The 16,026-nt window shown below is 36.5% G+C and overlaps 1 protein-coding gene across 1 annotated transcript; it reads right to left on the reverse strand.

Annotated features, from left to right (window-relative positions):
• Nucleotides 1–14,530: 14,530 nt before the first annotated feature.
• On the reverse strand, nucleotides 14,531–15,904 carry LOC112177934. The gene has a single exon (XM_024316168.1). It carries the CDS (start codon nucleotides 15,902–15,904, stop codon nucleotides 14,531–14,533), a length of 1,374 nt encoding a protein of 457 aa, XP_024171936.1.
• Nucleotides 15,905–16,026: the final 122 nt, after the last annotated feature.

The raw sequence follows: 16,026 nt of genomic DNA on the forward strand, positions 1-16,026 counted from the left end.
CCTATCCCGAACTCTCCGGGGCCTCTCTTTTCTTTTCTTTTCTTTTCTTTTTTTTTCCACCTCCTCATCTAGAGAAATTCTTCGGTGGGGGGTTTTCCCACCACGTGGCTTTAAAGCCAACCAATCAGAAGAAAGAAAAATTTTCTCTTTTCCAAAACTGCCCCTGCTCCCTGAACTGCAATACCCAAAACACCCCTCTTATTGACAGTGATTGGCCCGCCCCAGCGCGTTGCTTTAGGGTTGCCCCACGCAAGATTCTCTCCCTCATCCAAGTCTCTTTTCATAAACGCCAAGCAATGCCTCTTTAGTTTTTTTCTTCTTTTTTATTGTGTAATCAAAATTCAAAACACACATGTAAAAGAGGGTAGACAGTAGAGTCTAGACCAAGAAAACATGTCATATGACATAACCCGATATAATTCTAGACCAAGGAAAACATGTCATTTTAGAGATTATATAATTTTTTTTAATTTAATTAATATAAAAAGAAAAAACTATAGAGGAAGAATCTCAAAAATAAATTTGAATTTTGTCACCCACCCTCTTCCTCCGCAAACGCCACCTCTCTACATCCGCCGTTCACACCCACATCAATCGTCTTCTACTCTTCTTTGAGGATCTCTTTTTTCTTTTTTTCTGATTTTAATATCTAATTTCTACATGAAGCTAAAATAGACTAAAAAATCAAAACCTACAAAATCCTCTATTTATCTTTGCCTAATTTATGTTGAATCAAAAAATTTCGGTATTTTATTGTACTTTACACCAGAATTCAAGAATGCAGAAAAGAAAAACAAATATAGACATATGTTTCAACTTTCAACAAAGCAAAAGCTCTACCTGGAGTTGCAGTAGTAGCTAATAAATTCCTTATGGTACTATCAAAAATAAAAATAAAAACAACCACAACTATCGACATTGTTGAACTTTTTTAGTTTACAAAAGGGGTAAAAATGAACTTCTAAAATGTTGACATATAAGAAGACATCCAAATACCAATATAGAGGGGTGTATGTAGAATTCATCTACCCACTCCCAAGGTTACAGAAAACCCTAAGTCGCTCCGGAGTTCTCTAAGCTAAGCATACCAAACCCTCGAGGCTTCGGTAGTAGGGCAGCGGCGATCTTCGGATCTCCGTTTGCTTTGGGTGACTCGGGCGTCGCAGGCGTCACTCTTTCGTGGCGGAGGCGGTGTAGTCTGGTGGTGGATCAGCTTCGACTTGTGATCAGAGCTATCAGGCTTTGGGATTTAAGCTGCATTTGAGGGGGTTTTGTTTGATCGTTAGCATACGGTGTGTAGCCGATGTGAAGCGGCGTCGACTTGGGTTGGTGGAGGTGTGAAGCGCTTGTCGGTGCTTTGTCAGAGGGGAAGCAGGCTTCATATTGGGATCTCCTTTTCCTTCGTTTGCAAGTGCCTCCAATCTAGAGCTAAAGCAGCTTTCTTTCCAGCTATCTTGATGGGGGAAGGCCGTGGAAGGCCGCCAGAGTGGTGATAGGCGGAGACCGCATCTTCTGAAAGGTCAGAACCGGTGGATCTAGGGGTGGGAGGCGAAGGGTTTGGGTAGTGGCTTTTGGGCCTCTACCAATCTGGGCTGCATATGCAGGCTGGTGACCTGGGCCTAGTTGGTTCAGTTCCCCTTTCCTCCTACACTTGGGTTGGGCTGGGTTTTGAGATTTCTGGGAGGTGGCTTATCCTGCTCTTTACCCTGTACTGTTCCTTGAATGTTGTTGTGGCTGTGTTGAGTGTTGCGACGTACGCCATGAAGGTCTTAGGCGTCAAGATGTTCAATTCAGTGGTTCCATTTTAGGGCAGTGTAGGGATAGGGAGTTTTTAATTTCTGCATTTTAGTTTTGCAGTTCCTTTAGGATTTTAGTTTTTTTGGAGGTTCATTTTGGATTTTAGTCGTTTTATTCAAGCATTTATTTGTAATAGTATGATTTTAATATCAATGGATCAGTCTTCCATTCCCCTAAAAAAAGAATATATATATATATATATATATATATATATATATATATAGGGAGAGTGTATTCAATTCAGATTTTAAAAGATTTTGTTTGAGTTTTTATAATGCATGGATTTACTTAATTCACGGATTGTTTAAATTTTATATGGACTTTGATTGATTCTAATAGATTGATTTACTAGTATTTGTTTAGGTTTTAGAAGTCCTTATGATGTTTTTGGTAGGTTAATTTTTTTTTTCTTCTTCTTTAAAAGCAATGGATGTATGGATCCAACGATAATGTTATATCAGTGACAAACACTTGTGTGTGTGTGTGTGTGTGTGTCTCTCTCTCTCTCTCTCTCTCTCTATATATATATATATATATATATATATGGGGCAATCTACCATTCTTTATGTTATGTATAATGATATATGAATAATAAGAGAAAACTAATCAACCAAAATGTTACACAAAAAATAAAGCAGTAAACTAATGACATAATTTATTTCATATCTAATTTACAAAATAAACATGTGTGTATGTCCTATTCTGGCTTTAGATGAATATATGTATATATATATATAAGCAACTGGCTTCGGGTATAATTAAAAAAAAAAAAAACATGTGTGTATGTATCATCTTAACAATACCATTTAAAATAAGCTTAATTAGCTAGAAAGATTAAGGCTTCTAGAGCTATAGTGATAAAAATAAAAATAAAATTATTAGATGAGAGTAGAGGCAAAGGCAGAGGAGAATAGTGGGAAGATAAGTCTAAGATAAAATGGATGAGTGTCACCTATTGAGAGCTGCTTTTTTTTTTTTTGGGTAAAGAGCTTCTTCATTATTTGAGACGGAAATAATCCATTAAAATATCTTGGGAAGTGGTTGGATTGTTTTTGAGTTTTGATATGTACAAAAAGCACTATAAAATCCTCCAAAATCCAGCATTTAATGAAATCTTTAAAAATCCGTATACTTTTGAATATCTGCAAATTTGAATAGATAATTTTAAATCTTAATTGAATACATCAAGATTTTAACAATTTAAAATCTCAATTGAACACCGGTAGACTTTCAAAATACAAAAAAATCTTGTAGACTCTTAAATAAATACACCCCTAGTAGAATGTATAGATTGAACAAACATCTAACTGTATTTTGATACAATTCTTTCATACATCTCTTCTTTTTTCGACTTACCCTCCCATGTGGTTTAAAAGACCAAAAGAAAAATTGTGAAAATGATTTGTGTGGACTTGTGATGCGCTGCCTTCTTTGAACAATTGTCCCCACACAACATCACATACAAGGACTTTTGTAAGCTTTAACAAATAGCAAATATTGCAGAGACAAAAGGGCCAAAACAAAAAAAAAGAGGTAAGGCTATATTTCTTTTGGTCCAAAAAATTAAACTCTAAGAATTCATCGTACTTCAAAAATTAGAAACCATAAACATGAATTAGGTAGTTCTCCTTGTTACCCAAGAAGAAAAATTAGGAACGTACGTGGTTCTCCTTTTCTTATTTTAACAAAAACTTAACAATAACAAAACCATATTAGAGAAGTAAAAAATGAGGGAAAAAATGACCCTATTCTCTCTAGCGACACTGGTTCTAGCGTTAACCCTAACGCTGTCTACTGATGTCGGCGACGCATACGGCGGTTCCGATCGCCTTCCAAATCCAAAACCTATAGGTCCAATCCTCTTCCTCTCATCTGATGCCTTTGCGGGAGACGGGCATAATCCTCCTTATTTGTCAATTGTGGCACTGCCCTCTTGGAAGGGTAATTTTATACTCAATAGTGACCTGAAATCGTGGTGGTGGTCTAATGAGTGGTGGCCTGATTGGAAGCAGCCCGATTTCCAGAAGTCTCGACATGATGGCTGGGTCCAGGGATATGGTGGTGGTGGTGATGCGATCTTGAGGCCAGAGACCTCTAACTCTCTCCTTGTGACTTCAACGGCGTTGACGCCGTCATATAAGGCGCGGACGGGTGGCGAAATAAGACTGAAGCTGCCGGCAGGAATGATGTACGATGGGATTCGCCTGGAGCTAATGAAGATAACATGCTTGATCTGGGTGTTCTGAGCCTAGTTCTTGATGGTTCACATGATGGTTGCATGGTGGTGGGCCCAAGTGGCTGGTATGGTCGTGGCTAGGAGTGTCTTTGGCTGTGTTCCAAGGGGTCGTGCGACTGGCGGGATACTTCCCTACGACGGCGAGGTCGGAAACTATGGCAGGCATGCTGCTGCCTGTGGGATATTGGGGTTGGACCTAATTGGGCTAGATCAAACAATTAGGCCTATGCTTATGGCTCTTGGAAATGGGCTCAATGTTGTGGGCCAAAAAAAAAAAGAGGAAGGAAGCTAATGGGCTTGGGCTCATTAATGAAGCATTCGAGTCCATTCGGGTCTTCAAAAGTTTGGACAACTATGGGGCTCGCTTCACTTTGTTGTGAGGCCCAATCTCTCTATGGACCAGGAAGCAATTGTGCTTGACAGAACCTCCTAGCCCTAGCTTGAAGGGCGAGGAAAAAATATAGATAGGTGTGGTAGGGGCCTATTTACTATGTCTTGCTATTTTCCATAGTTTATAGGCTCGCTTTTAATAAGTGAGCGGTTAGTTCGAATATAGGTGGTTTGTTTATATGTATCACGGTAGTTCTCTTATTACAACTTCTTGATCTGTCTAGTCGAAGGCAGCATAATGATATGTAATGACCATCTTGACATGAGTTAATAAAATCCACATTCCTTTATAAAAATAAAAAAAACAAACAAAACCATATTATACTTGTTTCATGAAAATAAATAAATAAAGCCCACTTCAAAAATCGTTGGATTGTGACTTCCACATACATAAAATATTTGGTTGCTTGATGTGATCATGATATGATATTTCCAGAATAAACGGGTCAAACTGATGGAGTAAAGGTTAAATGATGCTGATATGTTTTTTCCACAACCATCCCAAGTGGTAGCATTATAATTAATAATGAGAAAATACGTTTGGTTGTCCCATTTTGAAGAGTTATGGGAACCAATAAATTGCTTTTGGCCTAAATTCCTTATTAAATTAAAACCAACATCAAGAATGAATGCAATCATTAATACAATTGATATAGGGTACAAATCTTATTTGGTGAAGATAAAACTTAGTGACTTGTCCAATTGTCATTTTACAAGTGGTTAAAATGTTCTCTCTCTTTAAGAACTTTGCACTACCGAAACTCTTAGGTCTTCAGCAACATTATCAAGACCTTGCCTTTTATCATTAGGTTTCAAGGTCGGTATCAGCTGATAAATTCCAAATCAGGCTTCGCCAAATTTATAGGATTGTGTGTTGAGCCTAGTGTGCAAGATAACCATTGTTGTCTGTTTTTCATGGTCTCCCGTTGTGGCTCTGTTGGTTCTACAAGGATCAAGTTTGTCAATAGTAGGGGAGCTAGCTCTGATTGTAGCTTTTGGATTTTGTTCAACTGCCATCCTCTCAAGCCACAAAAGGCATGTCACAAGTAGTTGCTTCGTGGCTTTCCACCATTGAATGACTTGTTTATGGTTGAAAAACCAATGTAAGGCTTCACAATATTTATTAAGAGTCATGACAATTAAGTTGTCTTCTTACCAAGTATGACATTCCTAATGTTCATTAAAACCATGTTTATTTCTTATTGATATTAAGAGGTTACTTTGCTAATGAGATATACCTAATTGCATATAGAACTAGAAATAGGTTGGCCTAAATGTAAAGGATTAGGAAACCTTTATGGGAGGCATCCAATACTCAACCTATATATTGACCTTGATCCCTGCTCTAACAATCACATGCAAGCATTCAAGTTCTCTACCCTATTGGTAAGATTGTCTTCATCAGATTGTTCAGAGGAGAAGATCAAGCATGTCTTTTTCAAGATAGTATTTTTGACACAAAGATATTGCATATGTGAGCGTGTTCTTATGTTTAAGTACAACGTAGATTTGTATGACTATCTAGATTATATCTTACAATTGGTATCAGAGACATTGCGCTCAATTAAGAACCTAAAACAGAAAATATATTTGTTTTCACCCTAAAAAGAAAAGGAAAAAAAAAAGAGTTGCTTGTGTATAGTTTTGGTTGGGCCTAGAACCCACTTGGAGACAAACCCAAGACCCGCTTCTGAATGTCGTTACTCAAATTAACGGCCGGCCCCAAATTTGATTTCCAAATTTCTAGGGTTTTTCGATGGCGATCTCTGTCATGGTTTTTCCGCCTCAATTTTGTTGAACTATGATCGGAATCGTGATCGGACAGCCCTGAAAGCTGTTATACGGGTTTTGGATTGGTCTCTCTCTTCATCGACAAGAAGCATAAATTTTTATCTATCCTGGTATTGCTTTCGAACTGCTGCAAACAACTCTTGAAATAAATCGATTTACATTTCTAAGTTTTTATGTTTATTCTTGTTCATTAGTCTTGTTGAGGCATATGACTGCTGTGATTAATTGGTTTTGTGTGTTTTCAGTATTCTTGTTCATTAGAGTACTTATCCTCTATCTCAGTATTCTGTGATTAATTGGTTTTGTGTCTGCTTCTCCTTGTAATCATTGTTCATTGTTTGTCTTACTACTAAAATTGTAAAACTTCATAACGTTGTTTTGATTGGTCTCTCTTTATCAAACAAGAAGCAAATAAAGTTTTCGTACTGCAAAAGACAAAGTTGAAGTGAATCAAATCTTATATCAATTCAAATATGTTTTGTCTTCTGTTCCTTAGCCTTGTTGGCATATATGTGATTACTGTGATTGCTTAGAATTGTAGGTTTGAGTATTCCCAGCTCATTGCTTTTTATATATATCCCACTTGATTGGTTAGGTGTTCTGGATTTCTTGAGCTTCTGCATCTACTTATTGTTTGTTCACAATTATAAATATATAACTCCCTGTTTTACGTTACTGAAATGTCTTGGTGACCATACTTTAACAGAACTCAAGGCACATAAAACTTCAAATATCTTTCGTTAAAGAATCATAATTAAATATGAGTATTGGATCAACAGCTTGTAATATTGAATCTAATTGTTTGTGTCTTTGCTTCCTTTAGGAGTTTTAAACATTCACATCTCTTTGGTTCAATATTAGCGTATAACAGAAAATCAAAATGCATTCACTGGTTGCTAGAGGTTGTTCTTCTTGCCAATCCAGGTGTTGACATAATCTAATAAACCTATAGTTGTTTGTTTTGATATTCTGGTTATATGATTCAGTTAGTGTCGATATGTCTTTTGCCACTCTAGGTAAGGCAGACACCTTATGTATTATTTGGGGGCACTTCAGTTTAATGCCATGAATTCAAATTTATAAATTTCTTACTAAATCATTCTAGAACCTTTTTAATGTTTTGCTACAGCCATTAACCTTCCTCTAGGGTTTCATCAAATTGTTGAGAATATATGTCATCCCACATGGGAAAAATGGGACCTTGCCTATGGGTTTATAAGGATTTGGGCCACTCCATCCATTGCCAATTGGTTTTGGATGTGAACCCCAGATTACTTTATCATGGTATCAGAGCGGGTTACCCACGTGTGCATGCCTAATGGCCACACGGGCTCCACGTCACCCAAAGTTGTCCACGTGTATGGCTTGAAAATTCGCCACACGTGCGGGGGCGTGTTGAGAATATATGTCATCCCACATGGGAAAAATGGGACCTTGCCTATGGGTTTATAAGGATTTGGGCCACTCCATCCATTGCCAATTGGTTTTGGATGTGAACCCCAGATTACTTTATCACAAATTGAGAGCTTAAAGGGATCAAATTATAAAAGATGGAAGCAAGATATAGAGCTGCATTTAGGCATGATAGATTATGACCATGCCCTTAAGGAAGATCCACCAGCTGAACCAACACCTTCTACCAGCAAGGATGTGAAAGATAGGTACCATCAATGGCACGAACACAATAGATTGACCCTAGTAATTATGAAGAAATCTATGACAGAAGCTGTGAGAGGTAGTATACCTGAGTTTGAGTATGGTAGGGAACACTTTAAAAATGTAGAAGAAAAATTCAAAGTGTCAGATAAAGCTGAAAAATTCAAATGTTGCAGGTTTTGAGTTTGACAAAACACATCTGTATGAATGGTTGTAAAACTTTTTAGACACCCAAATTAATATTGAAGAAAAAGAAAATATATTATCAAGAGCAATATGAGATGTTGCAATGAGGGCCGTTCATTCTTCCACCGCCTGATCAGGACCATTTAAAAGTTTGACTTCATTAGGGTTAAATACTCGTACAGACCAGAAAGAAGGGAGAGAGAGAAAAGGGGTACTCTGGATCTTTCCTGTGTCCACTCTTTCTCTGCTTGCTGGCTTATGACGTCTCAACGTCCCCAGACCATAGATTTTGGTGGTTTGACGATGGTTTCAGCTAGGCTCATGAAGTGATTCTGGTCCCTTCTTGCCCTTGCAACCGCTGATGGTGATCAATCGAAGACGGTGGTGAGATCGAACGAACGATCCAGGTATTGATCTTGTAGGTCGTGTGCTTTTGCTTCGTTTTCAATGGATGTTCCAGATAATAATGATAATAGTAAGAAGAAACTCAATTTAAAGGATTTGAGTTAGATTGATTTTGTTTTTAATTCACTCTTTCGTTTTATCCGGATTCGGGGTGTTACAAATGGTATTAGAGCAGGGATATGATTTCTAAGGTATGACCTGTGGGAGAAATGGAATTGATTGCATTGAATTATTTCATGTTGATGTCTTTGGTCTCTGGTTTTGTTTCACGTGCGTGCAACATGATTCTTTGAAGCGGTTTTTGTTTTGTGTTGTTAAGATTATAAGGAGTTATATGTGTGAAGTTACCGGTTCTTGATGCAGCTGGGTCTGATATATACCACAAAAAAATAAAAATAAAAATAAATAAATAAATTTGTTATTACTGGCTTACCGTAGAGTTAACGGGTCCAACTTGATCTGAAATCTCTCTTATGATTGAAAAATCAAAACTTTGTTTTCTGAGGTGTTAAGATGATAAAGTTCAAAACCAGTAGTTGGATCTTTTATTCTTCTGTTTCCTTGATATGTATCTTTTTGTCCGTTGTTGATTAGTATGACAAATTTCGATCAATAAAGTTAGATTCTGATTTGAAACTAAATGTTATCATCTAAATCCCTTCCTTGGCATATTCGGATAATTTGTCTAATATTGTCAGTTGCCACTTTCGGTAATTGATACTAAAAGTGATGCACTTATGAATAAAGAATTTGATTGTGCAATTTGTTTTTACTCTGTGCCTGATAATAACAAAAAAATTGAAACAAATACAAAAAAAAAAAAAAAGGAATTGTAACTATATATATATATATATATATATCTAATTTGTGTGCTTGATTGGATATATACATAGATATCCTGTACTATGGTTGATCTCATGGTTCTATGATTGAACTTGGTTTGAGCAACTAAGATAGGAATTTATCAAAGCTTCGATGATCCAGTTTTGTAACAGAAAATAGGTTCAAAAAGAAGGGCTTCCACTTTACTGCAAGGTAATGTTGCTGGAGTGTTTCGGGGCTTCTACTTTACAGGAAGGTATTGTCATAGAAGCCTAAATTGGGGTCTGTTAGTTTACCTGTTTGTGTCATAATTGAGGAGATTATATTTGTTCTATCATCGCTTCACTCGCTGGTATAAATCTTGGTTAGTTGCTTCTGTTATATTTTTATTGTATACTGTCTTCTTCTTGGTGTTCAAGATCATGTATATGGATTTGAAAAGGTTCACTTAATTTTATTTTCATCATAAATTAACCTTATTGTATGGTTTCTTGCTTACTGAGTTACTTATTTGACTGTAGTATGCATATTAGTGCAGAAAGTTGAACACATTATCAGGTTACAAAGAGAAGGTAGTACAGTTGTACTTTGTTTCTTACTGATTACACTCTATGACTTGAATTATTGTTTACTCATTCAATTTAAAGGATATGGATTCGATTAACCTTTTAAGTTGGGAGACCTTGGGCATGGTTCGGTACTTGTCTCTTCTTATTCAAGTGGCCTTATGGTTTGCTTGCAATACTAATATACATTTTTATATATACGTCCATTTGTATACACACTTATATGTATGCTGTAGGTGCAAGCTTTGAGGATCGTGCAAGATACAGTTCCATGGTGGATAGTGCCCCTAATTGAGATGCTATATTTATATTCTGCTATTACTTCACTTTGCTGTTAATTTGGTTGATTTTGGGTGCTGTGATGAAGGCCTGGTTAGTTGCTTCTATTATTTGGGTGCCTAAACCATATTGCTTAAGTGTTTATTATCTTTTATTTCTCTGGACCTGTATTTATGTATTTTGATATTGGATTGATGTGAGGGACACAATAACCTCTGGACTGCAGGTAAGCTACTTTTAGTTTATTTATATATCAGTTTTACATGGCATCAGTATGTTGGTTAAAATATGTGTAATTAGCTTTATGCTTCAGTACGTTCTTTTTGTTTGCATAAGTGATGGAGGAGTTTGTAATTTCAGATCAGTTATGGTTTCATTGAAAGATGTGGTTTAGATAAAAGATGGGGATTCGATGAATCTAAATGGAAAAGTGAAGTTTCATTTAAATAAATTTAATCTGGTTAGGCCCGGGATAATTAAGTAGGGATTGTACCTCCCTTGGGTGAAAGACCCTAAACCTGATTGGGGCTCGTAGATTCGAGCGGATAATTAAGTAGGGATGTGCCTCCCTAGGGTGAAAGACCCAAAACCCAATCGGGATTCCGCTTAGTACAGGGTGTTCTCGATGGCCTTAATTCGAGAGATATAGGGCCTAACCAAGATAAAGAGGGTAAAAAAAAAGGAAATAAAAAACGAAGATACTATTTTTTTGTTTTTTGTTTTTTTATGACAAATATACTATTTTCTCTGGTTGTGAAACATATATGATCAGTTCGCTTGTGAGAATCATTTATGATCACTGATCAGGTTGACTTGTGGACTATTGAGTGACTGCCATTTTAACTGTATCTAATACTTGATACAAGTATGGTTGCTAAGAGATTGTTATTTGGCAAAACTCTTGCCTATATTTTGATTGTTTTAAAAACTTGACAAGTATGTTACTGAAGTTCAGGAAGAAGTTGATATAAGTAGCTAGAGTAATCATCCATACCTGCCCTCTAGCTTAGCCTCCTCCCGTACATATTTTTCTCCCATTCCCTGTCCCACCATAAAGGGCGGTACTCGTGTGCAATTGATGAGGTCTTATTCAATTGCACTGTGATCTGTTTAAATCGTGAAATTGGGAAGAAAAGAAAAGTATCTTTTGAAATGATAGGAGCATTTTAATGCGACGTTTTAAGTGTTATTTCTTCATATTTACTTAGTTATTTCCTTAAATGAATTATTCTTGTTTAGGAAAGTTACTATTTTTAGGAAGTTTCTATTTTTAGTAATAGTTTTTATTTTCAAGTCCTTTGGAGCAAATAAAGCAAGACTCCTAAGCCAACCAGGAAGTATTGTCGAAATAATGAAGAAAAATGATGTTGAGAGAAGAGTCCTGGAGGCACTAGGAGACATCATGGCTTGAAGATGACACATGGAGGCCCAAGAATCTTCTAGATTAATTTGGATTTTCGGCAAATGGAGAAGGCCCATTGGATTTAGGGTTTTGTGGACGTCAAAGAGAGATTTTTGGAGAATAAATCCTTAATTGCCGTGAATTATTAAGAGAAGATGACGTTGGAGATATTTTGGGAGATTAAATCTGATTTTTGCCATGGGAAATGATGGAGACAATGTGAAAATCAAGGAGATTACGTTGAGAAAATTTTGGGAGAGTTTCAAGGATTGTGCAACAAAGATAAGGCTTGAAACAAGTCCAGATTCGTTCCTCAATTCCCTCGAGATATATTGGCCGAAATTAAGGAATTAAAATTTGCAGTATTAATGTGAAAATCAAGAGAAAATGAAGGGGAGGACATTAAGGATAAAGCCATGGAGAGATTTAAGGGAGAAAATGTTCAAAATGCGTCCAGATATATTGTCTAGGTTCATGCCTAGATATTTGACCAAAATTTATGAATAAAATCAGATTAAATAATTGGAAATCAATATATTAGGGAGTTATTTTGGAGCTTTTTGATTAGTTGGATGACACAACAGAGCTGACGTGGCGCTACGTGATTGGTCGAAGCTGCGTGGCATTATCAGATTAATTCCTTGGGAAATTAAAAGAAGGATCATGAAGTTTGGCCGTCCCTCTATATAAACCCCCCTATGCTACACCACAACACACCTCTCTCCCTCAGAAAATAAACATCAGAAAAATTCTCTCTATTCTCTAGTGTTCAGAAGCTCTGCGTCTCAACCAAGGAGGAGAAGAAGTGATGCAATACATCAAGATCTTAGCCATCATCCACCCTTGTGTCGTCCCTAGAAGATTGCTTGCTTTCAAGGATCTTCAAGTTCTTCGTCTCAAGGCTTATCATCCATCTTTCATGGTGTATTTCATACTTTCTTTTGTTTTCCTTTGTTTGATTCGTAGAGTTATGAATTCTAGTTAACATGACGTTAAGGACAAAGTTTAAAGCCCGTTTATATGTTTTGAAATAAAGTTGTGATTTCTTTATGTTGATTTATATGTTGCTTATGTGAGATTGCTTAATTGATTTTGTATTACAGAAAACTTTTGCATGTTTATGTTCTTTGGTAGCCAACTTAGGATATATGCATGTAATTAGAGCTAGATTTAAGTAGTAAAGGCTTTGGACAAAAGTCGGAATCAATTAAGGAGGATTGCAAATAGATGAACTTTTTCATACTAGGTTGTGCACTTTGGTTGACATCCTTTCTTTGTTCTTCATGCGTTGAATGTGTTCTTGAGTAGCTAGCTTTCTAGACTATGACTGCATGTTCAATAGGTTTAATTTAGGTGCTTTCACTTAGATTAAATATTGAAGGAAGTAAAATATGAGAAATTGTTTGTTTACTAATGTTTCACATGGTCAACTTCTTTCTCATGACATAGAAGATCAACTATAGGAATTATAATTGGATTTCATGCATATGGATGTGGTTTTGTTTTTTATTCCTTACGTTCTACCCTTGTATATGTGTTTTTATATTTTCTTTATTTTATTTATTTTAATTTTTGATTTAATAATTCTAAAACTCCCTATTTGTGTTTACTTGTATATATTTTCATTCTTTGTTTTATTTTTGTAAATAATACTTCTTATTTTATTAATTATTTACTTGTTTTTGCAATTACAAGTGTACTCTCAATCCCCAGTTAGAACGATCCCTACTTATTCTATACTGACAACTATATTTTATAGGGTTAAATTGCGCGCTTGTCCTTTAAAAAGTGGGTATGAAGGTAGAGACCTTCTCTTCCGCTTGTACTATAGTAGCTGCTATGATTTCTACGATGAATTATTAATCAGTCTAAATGTCACAGTCGAGTTGGTAAACAAGAGATATTGTCTTACTGTGTTATATGTGAAGTTGAGAGAATTGGACCATATTATTTGGTCAGAGTTCAATAAACTAGGACTAAACATTCATACTCTAATAATATAAAAGGCGATTTTGTTCTGGGTGATTCATAAATAGATTTCATCACCTGCACTTGGATAGCATCACCTGCACTTGGATAGATTTTAACAAAAGAATATAAACGTTTTGGTAAGAATGTGTAACAGTCCTGCCAAAACAAATCAAGCATGCCAAACAAATGCAACCATATTACTCGTTTAACATTTGGTTATTGTAAGAATAACATGAGTTACCGCCCCTATATTATGAACCTATTTGTTCGTTATTGCCATCAACTTACTTTAAAATTCGAGGACGAAATTTCATTGCCCAAGTTACATTATACACAAAATCTCCTCTGTTTTTAAAGAAAAACATCTCCTCTGTTTTTAATGCTAAACACCTTAACAATCTTACACCTTGTATTCTAAAAAAAAAAAACATAAACAAAATAATAATAATATAAACAATCTTACACATCCTTTGCCTTCTAAAAACCATCAAAAAAATCCAAACTAATTCACATACTCAAACTCAACTCGGTACACAATAACTCGATGCATTCTATTTGAGTTTTCCCCAGTAACCAAAAAAAGACCAAAATTACACCCAAAACCAATGTGATCCCACTGATTGCTTCACTGTTAAACCCCACAGCATTTATAACCCAGAAAGAGAAAGCACTTTGGGCCAATAAGCAACTCAATTTTGCACAAAATTAAAACATAATCTTTATGAGAAAATTCGAGTTCAAAACAAGTGAAACAATTAAAAACAACTTCTCTAGCAAAAAATCTACTAGCTAAAATGACTTCTTTGTATAGAAGTACATATTCCTATTGAATTGTAACTTTGGTCCCGATGTTTCACAAAAAATTACCTTTTGAAATGTGCTCAAAGTAAAAATTACCTTTTGAAATGTGCTCAGAGTTAGAAATCTTGAGGTCATTGTTTTTTTTTGACACATAAATCACCTAATGTTGTAGGAGACAAAATCAAAACCAAGAATCATGTGCTTCACCATCCATCTATCCACCATTTTTCAAGGGTTCCATGAAGATTGAGGATTCAGGTGGGCTGCGCGCATGTGTTGTGGTAGTCTAGGAAGTGGTGTCGGCCACCATGGCACAACAAGTGGGAAGTGGACATACGACAACTCAATTCGATGCTTTTCATCTATCGGGAAGCAATTTATCCTGGAGTACCCATTTGTAGTAATGTTGCACCTGAAAATGTCTCCGTCTTGCTTGCCATCTAATTCATCATCAAGTTTTTGGACATACAAGATATCTTCATTATTCGGATCAATAGCCAGCACCTGAAAATAACAGTAATGCCCATGATACATTGCAGTGGTCATGAAGTGAAAGTTCTTTATAGTTTCCAATTTCAAATATTTCACAATTGCACGTCGTGCACCATGCGTTTCTTCTTCAGTCAAATCGTGAAAAGTAAAAAGACCTTCACTATTGGGGCTGCCCATGCGCAAACAACCTCTGTACTCACCCAGGCACCTCACTGGGGGAGAAAAGTCATGTCTGAATTCTATAAAACGGCATTTATAGTGATCAATTGTATCACCACCATTAGTACTAATAGTGCTGTTGATCATGAAGGGATCCAATCCAATAAGAAAACGGCGTTCACAGCCAAAATCACCCCAAAATAGCATTCCCTTGTAAGCGAACGGTGATATTACCTTACGATCGATAGCAATCTCAACACCAACAGGCGATGGGGATGATACAATTGACTCTTTCCATTCACCAGTCTCGGAAGAGAATAGCTGCACTTTGAATTTGCATGAAAATCGCTGACCACAAGGCAAGATCAATCTCACTACAACACACCGATACTCGGCATTAAGCTGGACCTCATTTTCTTTGTTGCAGTTATAATAGCGAAGATCGCAGGTAAATCCCACCGGCGCATAATGGACTAGTTGAGGTGGGGGAGGAAGAGGAAGCCATTGCATTGTGTATGGATTGCAGATGTAGTAATCACGTTGTTCATATTTGCTTGCGCAGCACAAAACTAGGTCATTATATGTACCTTCCACGACCGGCTCTTCTTTCAGACCATGGAAACTCATAATTCTTTTGAACAATGGACTTAGCGGCTGAGAGGACGAAGACATTCTATTAAGGAACTCTTCTCCCCTTCTGTTTATCAGGGTACGGTTTGTCTTACGATCACTTTGGAGACTTAGAAACCGGCGAATAAAGAGAGGATTGGATGTGAGAGTGCACCAGCGGTTGGACACAAACTTGCATTGAGAAACGAATTTGTAGCAAGGAAGTCGACAAAGGATTTCAATCAATACCTCATCGGGGAGATTATCAATACTAGTACCATTCAGAGCTCGAAAGAAAGTTCTTTTTGAAGCAGCAGGAAAACTATCACCACCACCGCTCATGGCTGGCTGCCGGCACAAATATCAAACTTAGCACCCTAGAGATATTCTATATATATATGATTATATATAGTATAGCTAGCTTGGGTTTACACAATGGAGTAGGGCAACGAACCAAAACCAAA

The sequence above is a fragment of the Rosa chinensis genome, chromosome 7 (genome assembly GCF_002994745.2).
Source record: "Rosa chinensis cultivar Old Blush chromosome 7, RchiOBHm-V2, whole genome shotgun sequence".
Classification (NCBI taxonomy): Eukaryota; Viridiplantae; Streptophyta; class Magnoliopsida; order Rosales; family Rosaceae; genus Rosa; species Rosa chinensis.